The following is a 20172-nucleotide window of genomic DNA, read 5'->3' as shown; positions in this document are numbered from 1 at the left end:
AGTCAAAGCTGTATTTTATCTGGAAGAAAGATTGATGGGGACGTAACGAGAAGGGAAGCGAACTTTTTTATTTTTTTTCATATACTCTACGAGTTACTCCATACCTTCCCGGACGGGACGTCCTTGTTTGTTTGGAACAAATGAGAGATAAAGAATACCTGAGTGAGTAATGAATTATAAACTATTCTATTGAGCATATCCTTTGAAGTTGTAAAACTACTGAAGAGAGAGGCCCCCCTTTAACTGGACGGTCGGAGTCCCTGGAATGCGTTCGGTGGATTTATGGTTGTGACGCACTTTGAATTTGAACAGCGATCTGAAGCTAAGTTCAGCTACAGGGCAAGGAGAGCCACAAACTTATCAAGAGTCTATGCATAATGTGACTGCTGTTTCTTTGCCTGGAAAAGCTGTAAATTTTACAAAGATCGTTGGTTTAAAAAATAAAAAGCTTAAGAAAGCGAAAGTGATCTAAGCTTTTTAAGATGGCGCTGCTCCGTGTTGAAATGCTGACGCAACAGGACATTCCAGACAGAAGATATATGGGGGGGGCAGGACGATTAAAACTCACACAGGAGAAGAATATATGTGAACTCTCGTTTGATACTTATTTCAGCAGCTGTGAAAAAATCGGATGAAAGAAGAAAATATTTTAGTGACTGGTGGGGAAAGATCGGGATTATTTTGGATTTTGAGTGAAGATTTGGACTTTAGAAAAAGACGGCAGTAGACGGGTGCGAGGAATCCCCAAATTTTTGAAGCATGGGAACTCCAGAAAATATTATATGATTTGGCATAATATTCGGTTTAATTGATATGTATTTGTATAATTTGAAATAATGAATGTGATATAATCGTGTTTTAATTGGAAAATTAATAAAAATAGATTATATATAAAAAAAATCTCTCTCCCTTTCCATTACCCTTTGTACCTCACACTCCACCAGCTGACACTCTAAACAAAAACAGGTTCTAGAAGCTGCTAATTCTTGAATTTTTATTTTAAATTACAAACCAATATACTTTCTATACCTAAGGTGTTCCCCAAATATGGCCACCACCCACGTTGGGTGTAAGAGGGAACAAGTGGTACCTACAAAAAATATTGCAGTGTGGCAAAGTGCATTGGAACAATGGCTTGACAACTACAGTGGTACTTCCAGTTACGAACTTTATCCATTCTGGAGGTCCGTTCGTAACCGGAAACCTCCCACTCCTGCCACGCCGCCGGAGCGTGACTTCCTCCCGCATCCTGGGGCAAAGTTCGCAACAAGGGGCATCTACTTCTGGGTTAGCGGAGCGCGTAACCCGAAGCATTCATAAGGGGGACAGTACATAACATGAGGTACCACTGTAGATATTAGCAATAGCAATGGGTGCTAATTTATAATTTTAAATCAAGGATCACTCAAATGAGTAAAAGGGGCTTAAAAATATCAAGATGTGTTTGTCATTGCTTGGGGTTTTAGGCAGATTTATTCTAAATGTGAATATTACAATCACCCACTATTACGAATTATGTGCACGCATCACATTCAAGTGTTAAAAAGCCTGAAAATTATGAGATCAAGAGTGGTTTGTAGGTGAATGATACTCTATAGTGAGACATGAGCACAGAACAACAGGGTACACTCAGGTTGGTATTCACCTTCCAGCCAGCTATTGGTGCTACCATTAGTCCTAATGGTGCTACCTGCCACCCCTTAGCCCACAACAGCCTCCAAATAAATAGGATTCTCCCTAAACAGGTATTACTGTAGCACCACCCCAAATGGATATTCCCGATTCCTGTAAGGAAAAAAAGGTGGGGGGAAACTCTACACACTCATAAAGATTTATTTCACCGGCATGTTTTGGACTATTTCTTCTTTGAGGGCACAATAAATGTACAAAATATATTTTGTACAAAAATCATAAGGAATAAGATAAGTCTTTCTTCTAACCAAAAGGGTATCTGATAGAAAGTCTCCGAAACTGTTGGTGCACTCATCTACACATCTACTAAAAAAGAAGTCCAATTTAATTTAATGGGGCATATATGCACGAAAATGGCTACAGGATTATAGCCTAAAACTCCTTGTTCAAGCTATTTCAAGACATCCAAATTTGTTATAGAATAGATGACTAGTCTTTGGACACTCCAGCCTGACCTGAATGAGCATCGAAGAGTGTACTATCTATTGGATCAATCCCAAATGTTTCAGCACTGGGTAAAGGGTTCCACCCAGTTTTTGTTACATGAACCAATCACTACATTACAAATCCTTACAGATGACTAGAAGGCATGCAAGAAAAAAAACCAATTAGGGAAATTTATTCTGTTTCTATTCTTCATGCTAATAAAAGACCATTTCCCTTACTTAGAAAAGGAAGGATAGAATTTCTGCCTCACACCTTTTCAGGAAAGTCTGATGAGTTTTCTCCAGTTGTTGCCTAGGTGACAGACATAGCAATACACACACCAAACTAGCTATGCACATCCAAAATTGAATTTGTACACTTTATAAAGGCAAAAAGAATATAAGAAGAGCTGCTGGATAAGGCCAGTGGCTCTTCTCGACCAGCATCCTGTCTCCACAGGGGCCAACCATATGCCTATGGGAAGCCTGAAAGCAGGAACTGAGCACAACAGAACTGTCTCTACTTGTGAAGCAACTGCCAATCAGAGACATATTGCCTTTGACAATATAGCCATCATGGCTAGTGGGAGTTATAGCCTTATCCTCCATTAATGTATCTAATCTCCTTTTAAAGCCATCCAAACTATGCTATGCAGGCCAAAATCAATCACACTGCAATCCCTTATTAGTTAAGTCAACATATTTCCATTGATCTGAATGAAAGTAAGATCATGTGAATGGGATGAGTCAAATTTTACTGATGTGGTCCATCTTGCAGTGGTCCATCTTAATTCTCCAGCTTTAGAGCATTTAATAAAGATATAGGTATCCCTGTCCATTGACAAGTTGTGTCTCCCAAAAATAATTTGATTATCTGGGTTCTGTTCTCAAGGGGAGGCTGCATTTCATTAGCAACTGTCTTAATTTTTCATGTGAGCAGTGCAGTCTGTACTTTCTAGCCCCAACTACCTGTTCCCAGTTCTGTAGCTAACAGTATATTTTATTGTGATGTTGTGCCATGAACAAATATTCACAAAACACCAAAAACATTTACATTTCAAGACTAATCACCTATTCCCCAGACACAGGAAGATCTGTTAGTCTCTATGAGGAACTGTTAGTCTCTATGAGGAGCTTGTTAGTCTCTATGAGGAACTGATATAACACACACACAAACAAAAACACATGGAGCAGGGTACATTTTAGTGAAAAATTAATGTAGCTTGATAAAATAGTTCAATATATTTGAATATTTTTTTAAAAAAAATAATGTGCCCTTCTGACCAATAAAATGTTCAAAAAAATAAATGTAATACAAAAATGGATTTATTGTCTTTTATCTGAATGTCTGAGGCAAAATTTAATAAGAAATATCAAAGAACCTGCTAGCAGACTAAATAAAGCCTATAATCTAATGACCATTTTTCTAATGTAGTATTACATCATTAACTTTACAACAAGATTACAGTGCACAGTATTATATTCTGAGTTGGATAATCAATGTTTGGCTCTGGTGACATGCTTACAAAGAAATAGGAGTAAGAACAAATTCTCCTGCCTCTCTCTCTCCAATGTTGCAAAATCAAGGAAAGTTTAAGATGTTAAGCATAAACAGCAACTGAATAGGTATGTTACAGGTAAATTGTGCAACTGTTTTGGGATTTAAAATAATCCAGGCTGTTAATTTTTTTATCAAATTCTTTTGCTTTGGGGATAACATCAGCACTAGATGAAAGTTTAACAAGAATTTGATTACTTAATGAAATTAAAGGTGGGATGTCCATTCGAAGGAATGTATGCAATGCAAATCTGGAAATGAATTAAAATCTACAAATTGCATTAAATGGTATGAGATAATATAATGAAGACCTACCGGTGTCTTTGAGAATCTGTTGAGGGATAAGAGAGTAAGGAATAACCCTCTTCCATCAGGTAATGGAAATGATGGAGAGGAAGTTGCAAGTTGGAAAAGGCAGAGAAAAAGTTGAGGGCAAGAGCAAGGAACTCTCAGAAGCTGCACTCTCGTTACCATTGAGGCACTGTACCTGAAGAAAATCCTCATTTATTTCTCATTTATTTCATAGGGCAACACTCACTTTTCTACTAGGAAAGATTTAAAAAACTGCTTCAAAATGAGCCAGAAAGCCCCTTCCAAAAGAACCTGGAAGTTCCATGTATATTGTCTGAATCTAGTAAAAAATATAGGGTGGGTTTCACCTAACCAGCTCCATCAGTGGAAGCTGTACACAAGGACAGTGTTCCAGCCCCAAGAGGGTTCCCCTTTCCTTCCAAGCACACCCTGTAATTAGCTGTCCCGGTACATTTTGCTTCATAAGCTTCCATTCTACAAGTGTTAGAGGTTTACTTTAAAAGAAAGCCCAGAGTCTGGGGTCTTTGCTGGCCCTGGGACTTCTACCCTCTCGAATACCCTGGCAGCTAGCCAGAAGGGACTTCCGTAAGTACTGCAAACTTGATCTCTGTCTACCAAAAGATTTAAGGAACCAGTGATGCTTCACTTTCCACTCTAAGCTCTCAGAACATTCTCCAGCTATTTACTCTGAGCAACTCCACACTCTTAGTTGGATCAACCTACTCACCGACATACTTTCTCAACTGCCTGCCACTTGCTTCTGTTCCTGCCTCATCACTACAAACTGCTCACACAGCTGGAATGTATTATCTGCTATCATCACCAGGAGTTTCTGCATTATTCTACGTCACATGTTCTGATTCTGCTGTGACTTAGGAACCAACAGCAACCCTCATCTTTACCTTTTAAACATACAGACCTGCAACTTTATGAGCTATAAACCTGTTATATATCTAAAATAAAACTGGAATTCAAAGGATTCCACTGAATGAAGAATTTTGGGGATGCCAAACTAGCAATGCAGTCAGTTATTACCCCTACAGAAGGTTACCTACCTTTATATGATTATACCTATGGCTATAATCATAATATGATCCACACTAAAACTAATTTTTAAAATCATTGCTAAGTGTGCTGGAATACAAACAAGAAACTGGACCAAGTGTTACAATGACATCAGAACATAATAATACAAAATAATGCTTATAAGACTAGCAAGCCTGTTTTCTGCTATCAAAGTAATTGTTACTGTGAAGAAAAATGTTTGCTCCGACATATATCATATTCTTGTCAAGCGGGAGGCAAACTGTTTGGAGTATGGTTTTATATGAGAATTCAAACAGCTGTCCATTTACGATCAAATTACACCAGGATTTTACAGATAGAAATCTATAAACAAATGCAGCTGTCACAAGTCAAAAGTTTTTCTCCCCCATAACTTTGATAAGTATTTTTCCATTTGTATTTCAGAATTCAAATGCAGAAGAATAACTTCCAAGTGAAGAAACATATCTGAATCTCTTTAGGCATCATTTTTTATGTAAACATCTCTCCCAACCAAACCTTTTCAGAGGTTCCATAATCAACTTATCCAACAACACAAAAGCATCTGAAGCTTGAATTACTTTTTATACACATATACATAATCACTGAATTACAGTTATGTGCAATGCTTTTCTTTTTTTAAATCTACATGGTTAGAAACCAATATATCAGATAACGATATGAAAACACTGTATGCATCTCAAGCTAAAGAGCTATGATCAGTACATCGTTTTTCCTAAAAACCAAATTGAGAAGTGGAGGGCAACAGACCAACACAAGTAATAACACCGACTAGCACTAGCTTCAAGTATGTTTGCAAAAAAGAGGGTGTGCTAGACAGGAGAAAGGTGAAATGAAAAGATTTCCTGTTCCCCTCTCCACAAATTTGACAAGTTGGTTCAAGAAACATGGAGGAAAACAGAAAATGACTTTAGGCTGGCACCTGAGAGACAGTGCAGAGCAGTAACTGACACAAGGTCATTGGCTGTTGATTCTTGCAATGGGAGCTATTGGGCTGGCATAATAAAAGGAAGCCTGCATTTATTACCTAGCATAAACACATTCAAGCCTGCCAAAGAAGTAACCATGAAAGAAAAGGAAGTAAAATGTTCCAAAAACAATACAGTGGGATTATGAAAGAAACAGAATAACACTTTTAAAACTGAAACATAAATAAAATAGAATATATTTATACATATATTGTCCACATAGACATCTAGTATACAAAGTTTACACACCAATTTTTTCTATATGTTCCATAAATTGTTTCTTGATAAAGATGTACTGTTATAAGCATTACCATCCTTTTAATGGATGCCAAATGTTTACTTACTCCTGAAAATATGCATTAACATTGTGTGCACTGAAGTCCAGCATAGAAGTGAATGCTTTAATGAATATAAACATACATCAATATATAAACATGGTTAAAGCTTAAAACCATCCAATTTAAACAAATCCTATATGTTAGCAGTCTTGCTAAGAAATCTTTGGCTACATTTCATTTCCATTTCCTACTCGAGATATAAATCAAGAATGAATACACTGACTTCAGTCCAGTGGGTCTGTATTTTCACCACTAATGCTTAACAGAAAACAGAATTTAGTTGATATGCTGGCACCATGCATACATGTAAAAACTTATAATTTTAACTTAGTAATTTTTAGTTTGAGGAACCCAAAGAGAGACATAACCAAGATGGCTCCCTCCATTGGATTTAATATGGAAGCTATTACAGAACTGTGGAATTCCATTAATGTCTGAAGTCTACTTCTGAATCTAATCACTTGCTCATGGCATAAGACTTTATTGCAGAATTATCTGCTTTATAACCCAACCCAAAGAAGAATACAGTCAAATGAGAGATCTGCAATAGACATTTCACAGTTTAGACTGTACCATCTTACTAACCTCCAAAGAATGAAGCTTTCCAAATACTGTACTTGGTTATTGTAACATCATATATTAGCATTCAAAATAGTAACAATAGTGTAAGTTCTAGCTTTAACCAACAGGAGTATAAATTGCTGCTCTATTAATTCAACACATAATGGCAAATGAGTGGCCAGGCAGACTGATAATATGATGAGAAACCTTTCAAAGGGAGTGCCAGGACATACAGGTGAAACTCGGAAAATTAGAATATCGTCAAAAAGTGCATTTATTTCAGTAATGCAACTTATTATTTTTTAATTTTTCTTTTAATTTTTACAAATGCTTTCTTTTGGAAATTCCACAGTAATAAAACAAATAGTTACAATAATACAAAAATAAACAAAAATAAACATCGCTATTACATTTCATTAATTATATTCCATTTATAACTGACCCGCCTAACGACAAATAATGACAATTACAACAAATAAAGGCTTGACATATCTTGCTTTGCATGTTATGCATCTATCTCATATATTGGTTTCACCTTTTAAGTTGTATTACTGAAATAAATGCACTTTTGACGATATTCTAATTTTCCAAGTTTCACCTGTATTTAGCCTGCTACTTCAATCTAATATCATGCAAAGCTACTTCAATCTAATATCATGCAAAGTCCAGGCGCGAACAACTCTCAGATTGCGGCGCTCATCTCGCTTTACTGGCCGAGGGAGCCGACATTTGTCCATAGACAGCTTTTCCGGGACATGTGGCCAGCATGACTAAGCCGCTTCTGGCGAAACCAGAGCAGCACATGGAAATGCCGTTTACCTTCCCGCCAGAGCGGTACCTATTTATCTACTTGCACTTTGACGTGCTTTCGAAATGCTAGGTTGGCAGGAGCTGGGACCGAACAACAGGCGCTCAGCCCATCACGGGGATTCGAACAGTGAACCTTCTGATCAGCAAGCCCTAGGCTCTGTGGTTTAGACCACAGCTCCACCCGCAACATACATACCACTAAATAGTACAACCCAATCCTATGCAAATTGACTCAGAAGGTGCACTGAATTCAATGAAATTTAGTCCTGAGTAAGCATCTATATACTAAACTACACAGTATCATCCAAAAAATCAAAAGAAAAAGCCTTTCAATTTGGGTTGGTCAAAGAGCAGTCCTATCTCTCAACCTCCACCCTATCTTAAGGAAATCTCATAAACAGTATCTAACACTTTATGGAATGAGTGTCTGCTGCTTCAAGTGAGATGGTCAGTAGACACGTGCAGCTTTCTGTGCATCAACGGTGTCTCCGAAAATTTTTACACATCACTTGGGAGAGACAGGCGAACTAATATCAGTGTACTGGATGAAGCAAAGATAACCAGTGTTGAAGCAATGATTCTTCAACATCAACTTCGTTGGACTGATCATGTTGTGCGGATGCCTGATGATCAGCTTCCAAATCAACTACTCTATTCCGAACTTTAAAATGGAAAATGTGATGCTGGTGGTCAACAAAAGAGGTTTAAAGACTGTCTCAAGGCAAATCTTAAAAAATGTAGTATAAACACTGACAACTGGGAAACACTGGCTTGTGATCGCTCCAGTTGGAGAACAGCCTTTACCAAAGGTGTCATGGGCTTTGAAGACACTCGATCTCAGGACGCAAGGGAGAAACATGCTAAAAGAAAGGCACGCTTGGCAAATCTACACCGTGATCAACTCTCGCCCGGAAACCAATGTCCCCACTGTGGAAGGACGTGCGGATCCAGAATTGGCCTCCACAGTCACTTACGGACTCATTGTTAAAACCATGTTTATGGAAGACAATCTTACTCGGCTACAAGTGATCGCCAAAGAAGAAGAAGAAGAAGAAGAAGCTTTCTGGACTGCAAGTTATATCTTTGTATTCCCCTCATTCCAATTATTCCAATTCCAATTCCAATTGTTACTTGTACTGAAGCTTTTCCTGGTTAGGAAATAACATCCAAAGGTATGAATAGCAACTAGGTACTGCACACTGCTTCAACAGTTTTGTGATTAAGTGGTCTATAAATCTTTTTTAACAGATTAATTATTTTGAAAAATGCAGGATACCTAGAGCTACAAGATTTATCTGAATTGGACACAATATGTGTCTGAGATGAAGAAGACATGTCATTGTCCACTTTTTTTTCTAACCCCAATTCAGATTTCAATAAATCCTGGGGGATGTTCACAAACCCAGAACTTGGAATCTCCAGTAATACATGAAGTTAACAATTGTAGTCATTTCCCACCCACTTTATCAAGCAACACACAGAAATTATATTAGGTGGGAGAGTGTGTAGTTGCAGACTGACAAACAATGTGGATCTTGGTGCAATCCATATTTTGTTGATACTTTAATCTTCTCCGCTCCCTGTAAGACTATACATTATGACCACCCACTTAACATGAGGGAGAAAAGAAAAATATTTTCAGTTAAAAGGACAGTCAATTGTTTGAAAGTGAGACACACTGAAAATAACTGATCTTTTCCATTTTGCCATGGCATCCAATAGGGTTATTTGTTCAATTCTCTGATCCACATTAACAGGATTATAATTAGCAGTTTCCACAAATTTCCGTTCTTCAAAAAGTTCTAATTTAAACTGAGGTTCTCTCTTAAAAATATCGGGTTATGAAATGAGAAAACATGCAAAAATTCTATTCTATCCATTAACTAGATTTAGTTCAAATGTGTTTCAGGGACTATGTATTATTGTTTTTGAAGATTTTTTTAAAAAAAAGTTGAAGTTTTGGTAATATCTGAATAAAAAAAATTGAAATCCAATTAGAAGCATCACTGCAATGATCTCACAATTTGAGTTCAATCATAACAGCCTCATTTTTCCTACATCTTTCTTTTAGCTCCACCAGAAGGTAATTACTGCATGTTCCACCCTATGATAGACTTGGACTCAAAACACATCTGTTACACATTTATGGGCTAAGTGGTTCAGCATGCTGGTAAGGAAATATTGTGTGTTTGATGTACTCCAAATCTTGTTTTGAGCCCCAATTGACAACTGAGTGGAGGGCCATTTCCAAAGAGGTAGCAAATTTGACTTTAGGTTTAGCTAAGAGGTAGAACATTTTCTCATAATGCTCCTACAGATAATATGAATAGGTATGCCTCAAATCATCACTTTTATCACTTCATATACCGTAAATGATGACAGCCCTTGACTCACTTGTCACAGTAATCTTTAAAAACAGTTTACCACATGAATGTGACTGTCCCCCCAAAAAGGACTTTTGGACTTAAAGCATGGCCTGTAGAATGTTTTAAAGAAGAGTCAAGCTAATGATAGGGCGGTCGACAAATAAAAGTCAGCAGCAACCAACCAGCTGTGATTCACACACAATTTTAAAAAATGACTTAAAAATTGTTTCCTAGAACAGTAAGGTATCGAATTCAGGTAGGTAGCCATGTTGGTCTGATGTAGTCAAAATGAATAAATAAAAATTAAAAATTGTCCAGTAGCACCTTGGAGACCAACTAAGTTTGTTTTGGGTATAACACGAAAGCTTATACCCAGAACAAACTTAGTTGGTCTCTAAGGTGCTACTGGACAATTTTTTTAAAAAAATATTTATTTCGAGTAAGGTATCAGTTATATGTTATGTAAAAGGAGAGAGATTATGTAAGTGGAATACAAGGAAATTCCACTAATTAAAAGGTACGCATAATGCAGTTGAGCCCCCACCTAATATATTTTTTTAAAAATAAAAAAATCAAAGTCTTAAGCTTCTGAAACATGTACTGGCATTTCTAAGGCAGAAAACAAAATGATTCTGAACAGGAATTGACATGAGAATGGAAAGATAATGAGCTAGATTTGCAGGCAGTAGGTGGAAACTTCATACAACTGAAGACCCAAGCCAGTCACATTTCTGAAGAAATGTGGTATAAGCAGATACTAGAAATATTATGTAAAAATAAAAACAGGGAAGGGAAGGGAAGACCCTTATTTACATGTTGACCACAACAATCACCCTAAAGCCATTTTAATTTTATCCTATAATTAATATGAGAGGTCCCCAATGACTAGCAGCAGTTATCCAGGGTTTCCAGGTAGCAGTGTGTCCCAGACTTGACTGGAGATGCCAGAAACTTAAGTTTGGATCTTCAGCATGTAAACCACTACCTAGTGCCCCCCCCCTATGTATGAGGTCCACATAGCGAAAGTTTGAAAAGATGCATTCTCAGGGGCTGCCTTCCTCACAAGTCACAGATCCTCCCTAAGCAGATACCAAGCTTGAAGCCTTTTTCAAAAGGTGAACCTCTTTGGGACTGGCTTTTAAGTGGTCATCAGATGTTGGACAACTTATAATGGTTATATTATAATGCAATGGAATGTTATTCTATTTTGCTGAAGTGTTTAATCTGTTTCTTACTCACCCTGAATATTTGAGATTGGTTCTGCATCTGTGCCTCTAAATAAAGGGGGCATACTTCCCCACACTCCACCCAATTATTTCCCAAATTCATTCCACTCTACACTGTGGTACTTCCCTAGGGAAATTCTACTCCAAACCCCAATTTTAAGACCATAAAACTCTTCCCAACCATTCTTGTTTTCCTGCCTTTTATATGAAAGAGTATATCTTCCCTGTTGCTTCATACCTCCCATGTTCATGCACAATGCAGCAATGTAGAAGTTCTCAATTTGTATATTACAAAATGTTGAAGTGTGGGGTGCTCCTGTTCATGATACTCCATTCCATTCTTCTCCCAGCAAGTTTTCAATTTCTCTTCCTCTCCTCAACAGTTGGTCAATTTTTTGTGGCAGCTGAACATGCTTAATCTTCATATGGTTGTATTGCATATTGGACTTTACCACTCTCCCCAACTAGAATTATTTTCCTAATTTCCTAGGGTCCCCCTAGTCTGCTGATAACTCTCCTCTTATGCATGGATAGTACATAAGATCCAGCATTCAGAAAACTGGCTTCATCAACAGGATGCTTGATTCAGGAAGCACAAACAATTAATGCCATGTTAATCAGGCATTCTGTCATCATATCTCTATATCTGAAGCCACCCTCTGTTTGAGGCAGTTATATGAGTAGCAGAGAATATGCTGAGTACTAAACATCTCAAACTAGTTTTAATGGCAGTTAAACCATTTTTGTATGTTTGATGAAGAACAATCACACAGTATAAAGCCAAAATAAGAACGCTAAAGCCTGCCTCTAGGCAAGCCTTAAAAAAAACTAAGCTAGCATCTGGAATACACTGGAGTTAATGTCCTAACTAGATACTGACTGAATTTTCATATGATTGATACAACAAAGGGCCTATGTTAGCTTTTCGTTCGCTACTAATATATAATGAATGCTTCAAGAATAGTACTTACTATTTATCCCTACATTATACTGACAGTCAGCTGCTGTTATCTTTCTCGAATGTTCCTACCTTATGTCTAATTAATTACTTCTAGCCATTAATAAAGGTATAAATGTATAAAACTTGGCAGGCACTTGTCAACTCTCCCCTCCTCCCCACTCCTGCCATCAATTTAATGCTATACTGGACCTTAAAGCCTGGAAAGACCACATGGATAAGCCAATATTGCTCTTTCCAGGAAAACACCAGCTTGTGTTCGACAAGAACTGCATTTATCACTTTTTCGGTCTCCTTTTCTCTCCTCACTTTCAAGGGAGTGGGAGAGTCAAACCATACTGGACTCAGTTTAGTTTTCAAATGTGCTAGCAGTTTTATTCCTGCACCACTAGGAGGAGTGCATGAACAGCAGCTACAGGGCTGCACTGCTATTGCCCCATCTAGAGAAAACACTGCAGGTAACCAGAGCATGTAGCGACAGCTTTAGCATCTTACACAGACAATTGGTTACAACTCAAATGATCACTGCTCTACAGAAAAACACATAATGGTCAGAGTGTTGGACTGGGACCTGGGACATCAGGATTCAAATCCCATTCAGCCATGAAGTTCACTGAGTAACCTAGACCATCTCTTAGCCCTGCCTAACCTCACAGGGTTGTTGTGGGGATGAAATGGGGAAGAGGAGAACCATGTACACCACCTTGAGATACTTGGAAGATAAAGGTGGTTGGTTAGTTAGTTAGTTAGTTAGTTAATTAATTAAATGTTGCTGAAACAATCAAAGCTCAAAACTCAATAAATCTCAGGACTCAGAGGAGAATATGTTTACACTATTATTTTTTAACTGTGACACTTTCCTCCAGCTTCATAAAGACCACTCATATAAAAATTTGCTTGTGATAGGCACCACTGGGTACGAGGAGTCTCTGAAAATAGGAAGTGTGATGCAGAGCAAGAGAACAGGGCTAATGCTGGAAACAGCAACTGTGGAATTTCAATTCACTTTTCTGTTGTCTTGAAAGGAATCACTGGATAATGGCAATACTAACCTAGGCATTGTCAAACAAAACAAAAAACAAAAAACCCACCCCTAAGTTTCTATTGAAGATCTAGAAGCAGGCGGGGCTGCCTCTATTTTTTATTTTTTTAAATAAGTAATCAGGTTTCTCTTACCATATAAAAGTCCATAGCAAATTAAAAACATAAGATGATGATACATGCAAGACATGTAAGTAAGATTTCAAAGGAAGATTTTTCTTTAAAAGGCGTCGGCAGGTCTTGAAAGAAAATGCTGCTGAATCTGCAGTGGTGGCCGCTGGAAAATACAACCTCAAGCCTCTAATTAAGCTCTTCTGCGGAAGAAGCACCATCATTTCTTCCTACTCTGAAATGTGAGATAACCATCCCCCTCATATAAGAGATGGTACTACTTTTGTGCATTAAAAATGAAGTAGCTACAAGGCTAATGAGGAACAGACTTGCCGACGTACATGGACACACACATACAATATCCCAAATCTAAAGATAATGACTGAAAATTTATAGCTCTTTCCTTCTCTGGCAGGCTGGAGTACAATTAGAATTCTCAGAACAGCAGATCCTTTGTGCCAGCAGGCTGTGTTATGTTTATACTACTGCAGATAGGCCAGCCAGATGATTAAATAAATACATAGCGCAGCATCCTTTCTGCATCAAAATAATACATAAAGTAGTAAAGGAGCACTGGAATACAGGAGCATATCTGAACTGATGTCATTGCATTGTTACTGTAAGGACTGACAGGAATTAGATGTACAGAATATCTTGCACCATCAACCAGAAGAATATTATGTTATTATAAATTTCATACGTACGTACGTCTCTCTCTCTCTCTCTCTCTCTCTCTCTCTCTCTCTCTCTCTCACACACACACACACACACACTCTCTTAGGTGTCAAAAAGTAGTCAGATATGTGAGCTTCTTACACTTATGTAACAGCACAAGAAACATGAGAAAGTGCCCTTCTTTTCACTTCCTGCTTGTAACTGAGACATTAAAAAATTGGAATTATTAGAATAACCACAAAAATATTTTCTTATGCACAAAGACGCATTCACATGTAGCTCTTTACTCTAAATTTAATCAGGTATTACTCTCATCATAATTGGTATTTTGCTTTGGTTTCATTCATGAACTAATTTCTGATGCAAATACTCCCCACTTGCACTGTATGCATGCTGGGAATTCACCTGTTCTTTTATCTGAACATGCACTGTATTATCTTGAACAAATACTACATACAAAGACCTATGAGCCACAAGTAGATAAACAGTCTTACTATCCCAAAAGGAAACAAATGCATTAACAACAGTTTGCCTGTTCAGAACATTAACCTTCTTTTCCCAAGTGTGTAATGACATAAGTCAATTTTACCACGGTTCCTATAGTCTGTACTTTAGTCAAACCAATGATCAATGTCAAAATATGAAAAAACCCAACAATCTGAGTTTATGGTGACCTTCAGGGCCACCTTGAGTGAGAAGCTGATGTTTGTGTCTGCTACCAGTTATCAGGTGCTGAGGTTGTGCAGTACTATGCATGTTATGATTATATAGTTGGAACCTGGGAGTGGATAGAAGTACTGTAGTTCTATACCCCCCAGAGCAAGAGGATGCTCTGGTAGATATGGGCCCCTCACAGGTGGGAGATAGGAGAGGAGTATTATTTATTAGCGCTCCTAATATTAGGAGCATGTGTTTATTAGCGCTTCAGAGATTAGGCTCAGCAGCGGACCTTTGTATGTGGGTTGTAATATGGCTACGTGTCAGTAATTTATGTATGAGTTGTTGATGGAGGTAATGAATGATTGTAGTGGTTGTGTGAAATAGGTGCTGAGTGAGATTAAGTGACTGTATGTTATGTTGTGTTGATTGAAATTTTATGCCTTGCAGGTGCTCTAGCTTTATTTATTTTTGTATTATGTTTATGTACATGGTATTGTTTCTGTATATTGTTATGAATCATTTGACATGGTTTTATTGTACTTTACAATATATATGCATTTATCAATTGTAAACCACTCCAAGATATTTCAGAGCAGTCTATAAATGGAAATAACGTATAAATCATCATCTGAAGGGGAATCTCCTTGTTTACAATACAGTGCTATTAGTAGTTCTGTCAAAATATGGAAAAACTCAAATGCTTAGTAGGACATAACATTTCAAATAATCCAATACTGCCACCAGCTACCAGTATTAGAATCTCGGAATCTCTTTGGTAAGTATATAAACAATGCTTCCACATATCCTTTCTGTCCTCGTAACAGCTCCAATGGGAAGGTCTATTTTGTGCTCCCTTTTCAGAATTCCCTGAATAGCTCTTTTGTGTCTGCGGAGCCCAAGAAACATAACTGGTGGTGTATGTGAATCATTTGTACCATCCATTAACTAGATTCCTCCAGGGTGCTCAAAATCAGAACAGGATCTCTTTCACTTAAGAGGTTCACTTCCTCCAGACAACGCGCCTATATTTTAAGGGTGTCATTTGTGGCTTTATGTTTTATATTTGTTCCCATAAATCGGCTAACACAGCACACTGCTAACCCCAGTAGAATAATTGGTATCTATCATTGCTCTCCTTCTGATACCGGTACATATGTTGAAGGAAGATATTTCAAATATAGTAATTTACACTAGTGTTAAACAGTTGATATAGTCATTATTTATATGCCTATTACTACATTTATATCCCACCTTTTATCTTATCTGGGCATTAATTAGCCTCCAACAGCCAAAAGGTAGTGGACATGGTTCTTGCTATTGGTTCTCTTTATCTTAACACAATCGTAATTTTCAAAAACACATTTTCAATTTCCAAATGGCTACAGCTGAACTACGATTTACTACTACTGGTCTTGCATCTCCTGAAGTACAGCAGGTATGACAAATATAGATAGGATTTTGAACAATGCTCTTCTGCCTGGTAAGGACAACAGAGCAAGGTAGATACCAAGAATGATTAGCAGATGAGTAAACACGCACCTGCTAATTATTCTCGGTATCTAGCTTGCTCTGCATAGGGACGTGGATGGCGCTGTGGGTTAAACCACAGAGCCTAGGGCTTGCCGGTCAGAAGGTCGGCGGTTTGAATCCCTGCGACGGGGTGAGCTCCCATTGCTTGGTCCCAGCTCCTGCCAACCTAGCAGTTCAAAAGCACGTCAAAGTGCAAGTAGATAAATAGGTATCGCTACAGTGGGAAGGTAAACGGCATTTCCGTGCGCTGGTCTGGTTCGACAGAAGCAGCTTTGTCATGCTGGCCACATGACCCGGAAGCTATACGCCGGCTCCCTCGGCCAATAACGCGAGATGAGCGCCGCAAGCCCAGAGTCGGTCACGACTGGACCTAATGGTCAGGGGTCCCTTTACCTTTAAACATGCATGGAAAAATAGAAAAATATCAATACCTGGCCATTCCAAGACTGGAAAAGTTGGGTGGAACAATCAAGACATCAAGCCTAGAAAAGGGATGGGTACCCAGGAGACCATAAGCAGCTGAGAGACACTGAGGAATCAGTTGCAGTAGAACCTCTTTGCAGGATTTCTCAAGGCACTGAGGAGCAAAGACACGATGAGGAATGACCACCTGAGAAGTGGCAGCAGGATCTTGGAAGCGGCAAGGATATGGCAAATGACCACAAGTTTGTTCTAACAACCTGAAATTGAAAAATAGTATCTTATTTCTAGTAAGTAAAGTTCTGAGCATACTTAGGTAATGCAGCTATGGATAACCAGAAGACATTAGGAAGACCAATTCTTTCCTCTTTCTATCACAACTATTGATAAAAAATTGGATAGCATGGAAATATGCTGCTCTTAATAAGATTCAATATAAAGATTAACATTTTGCTGATATTCAGGGTTTGACTAATAAGACATATTTCTGCTGAAATATTCCCTTTCACATCAAGTTGGTCAAGTGACATGTGGCTTGGCTGACTTGCTTGAGTCTGCAGGTCTGTGGGAATGTCTCTGCTGTACAGCCACTTTCCAACTATTATATCCCCCACAACCTTGAGAATATGTTATGGTAGTGATTAAAAAAATAAAATAAAATAATGCTGAATGTCATTAAAGAGGTTCAAGTCTAAATTAATATTTGAAGACCTGCAATTAATATGCCATCCACTGATCCATGTTGGTTCTCACACAGGTATAGATAATAAAGAATAATACAAGGGGAAAAATAGATGAAGCAAACAAATCAGGCATATATCGGGGGGAAAATAAACATCCTAAGAAGAAAAGTGATGTTTACTTTAATCAGTTGGAATGACATCCTTCACATACTACAAAAATGTCTCCCTTCCTAATTCCTAGTTCTTCAGGCTCATTAGGTACTAATGTAATGTAGGCTTGAATGTAAATTGCTTTTGAGTTACTTTTGTAAAAGTTGAGATCCAGCTTTTTTAAAGACCTACCCTATAGGTAAAAATTATGATGTACTTCTGTTCCAGGGCTACATAATTTAAACTACACAATTTCCCTTCCATATTTACAACTTTAACAGCACCCAAATTGCTCATTTATCAGAAAAGGAGGGTGGATCTTCTTTATTATTGCCAGTACCTCCATGCTCTGAAGAGAACACGAATACGCTAAACATAAACCATCTTAACCAGGGTTCACAAATCCATTTAAAGCTGTTTTTAAGATTGGAATTCTGGTCAGCATTGATGCAATTAGAACAGTAAAGCATAGCTAAAGCAGACATGAGAAAAGAAAGAGAGTGAAGAGCTCACTCCTGACTCTTAACCTGTTTATCATCTGTAGAATATTGGATAATAAATTCTTATTGCGTGAAGATGTTCTGAATGATGTTTCTAATCTTGAATAGTATACAGTCAGAACATATTAAAAGCAATGTATTTCAAAATCCTTTGAACAAAATCTTGCCATGAAATTGATGATCTGTTACAGACTCAAAAACATTAAAAACAAATGTATCACAACTGCAGTATGTTTGTCTGTGAGCCTATCATACTACAAATATGTGAGCAAACAGCAACTATTAGAAACAGGATACTTAAGACATAGCTGAATTGGAAAAAGGATGGAAAGTACAAAGACATAGTACTGCTTCTCTATGAATTTTTAAAAAACCAGAGTTAGAGTCTCAGAAAGTAGACTGCTATTGAACTAAAGGGATGCCCACCTAAGGAGTACCTCCTTAGTATTATGAATGCAACTAGAAGATCTGCAACCATACAGATGTTAACTGTAGTGTTTTGTTTTGAACAAAAGCAACTTGAGTGATTTAAAAACAAGATTATAATGGATTATAATGCAGACAAAATAATAGTTCATAGTTTAGTTCACTTTTCACATACTTCAGCGAATCCATGTAGAAACAAATTCTATTACTCAAAGAATGCTCTCTCTTTTTTCAACATAAGCAACACGCCTTTGCTCATCCTTGCCCATTGGAGTAATTTCTCTTATATGGTTTCTCTTTGCTTTGATTAAACATGTTCTGCTATTGTTCCTTGATTATGATGACTCATTTTCTTGTATAACAGGGGGGGAAATGGAACGCTCTCTAAAGTACATATTTTTCAGCTGTAATCACCGACCTGACATCCGCCTTTGACAACAGTGGAAAGAGCCCATCATTCCTCTGAACATCAGTTGCGCAAGTTTTTCTTTTAACTTCTGCCCAGCATCCTGCAGCAATAGTGAATGTAGATGCTGGCATTGGCATGGTCACATAATAAAACCAATTTAATACACCTATGAAAAAAAAGAGCACAAGTTATGCTCTGCATTGGCACTTGAGCTGCGAAATCCAATACATTGTTCTCTGATTCGACTGCCCACCAAGCCTGAAGGTTAGATTTCTTGTTGTTATTTTATTATTCAACCATACTGTTTTTAAAAGATCACACTTTATGACTATATAGAAGTTGTTGTTTTTTTAATATCTAATACAACAGTGAAAAGGTAAGCCATTCAATTCTTGAAAATATTAGGCAAAAGTGTCACGATAGCGTTCACATCTCCACAATCAGACCTGTTTCCATTTTAATAGCTTTGGTTCTATAGAAATAATCCAAAACACTCAATTTGATACTAAGGGCTGAATCAAAAAGGACCCTCTAATAGCTTCCTTTCTATAGTATGGTTGAATTTTAAACATCAGATGTAACTATTTCTCAAGCATCATCTATCTCAGGGATGGGGAACTGGATCTGGCCAGCTAACCAATTGCTCTTTGAAAGTTGTCTTTGCACATAACAGATGAAAGGGAGCATGGATTTTTCCTTAATCTTGAGATCCAGTAAACTGGGAGGAACCAAAGTAGTTCTCAGTCTCTGAATGCTGACAGGTCAGCTCTGTTGTCCTTGAAGCTTTATGTCCTAGTTCACAAATGTATGACCACGATGACTGAAATACCAAATGAAGACTTGCACTTCTGAAGCAGCTATCACAGATCCAACCAACAGTACAGACGGGTTTCAAATCATCTGAGAAACAGTGATTTTGAAACACAATCAGTATATTGTGCAATCAACTTATAAGTCCACATGTGAATTGGTTTCAACTGGACTTCAACAGCTTCAACACACAGGTCCCAAGACTAAAAGTATTTTTGCTCTACCATATACTCCCTCATTCATGTTGTTGTTTAGTCGTTTAGTCATGTCCGACTCTTCATGACCCCATGGACCAGAGCACGCCAGGCACTCCTGTCTTCCACTGCCTCCCGCAGTTTGGTCAGACTCATGTTGGTGGCTTCGAGGACACTGTCCAACCATCTCATCCTCTGTCACCCCCTTCTCCTTGTGCCCTCCATTTCCCCCAACATCAGGGTCTTTTCCAGGGAGTCTTCTCTTCACATGAGGTGGGCAAAGT

General features: G+C 37.9%; 1 protein-coding gene across 11 annotated transcripts in view; it reads right to left on the bottom strand.

Annotated features, from left to right (window-relative positions):
- Positions 1-20172, bottom strand: part of AOPEP (aminopeptidase O (putative)) — a 196330-nt gene that overhangs the window by 152952 nt on the left and 23206 nt on the right. For all 11 annotated transcript variants that reach the window (XR_015946220.1, XR_004691556.3, XR_015946224.1 and 8 more), the window contains 2 exons: positions 18894-19050; positions 16728-16976 (listed from right to left, as the gene is read on the bottom strand). Coding sequence is in view for 5 of the 11 variants with exons in the window: in XM_060280102.2 (XP_060136085.1) it covers positions 16728-16976; positions 18894-19050 (406 nt within the window). In the remaining 6 variants the exon portion in view is untranslated. The remainder of the gene's footprint in view (positions 1-16727; positions 16977-18893; positions 19051-20172) is intronic.

Source organism: Zootoca vivipara, chromosome 10 (genome assembly GCF_965207765.1).
Source record: "Zootoca vivipara chromosome 10, rZooViv2.hap1.1, whole genome shotgun sequence".
Taxonomy (NCBI): domain Eukaryota; kingdom Metazoa; phylum Chordata; class Lepidosauria; order Squamata; family Lacertidae; genus Zootoca; species Zootoca vivipara.
This window is presented reverse-complemented; position numbering and strand designations above follow the sequence as displayed.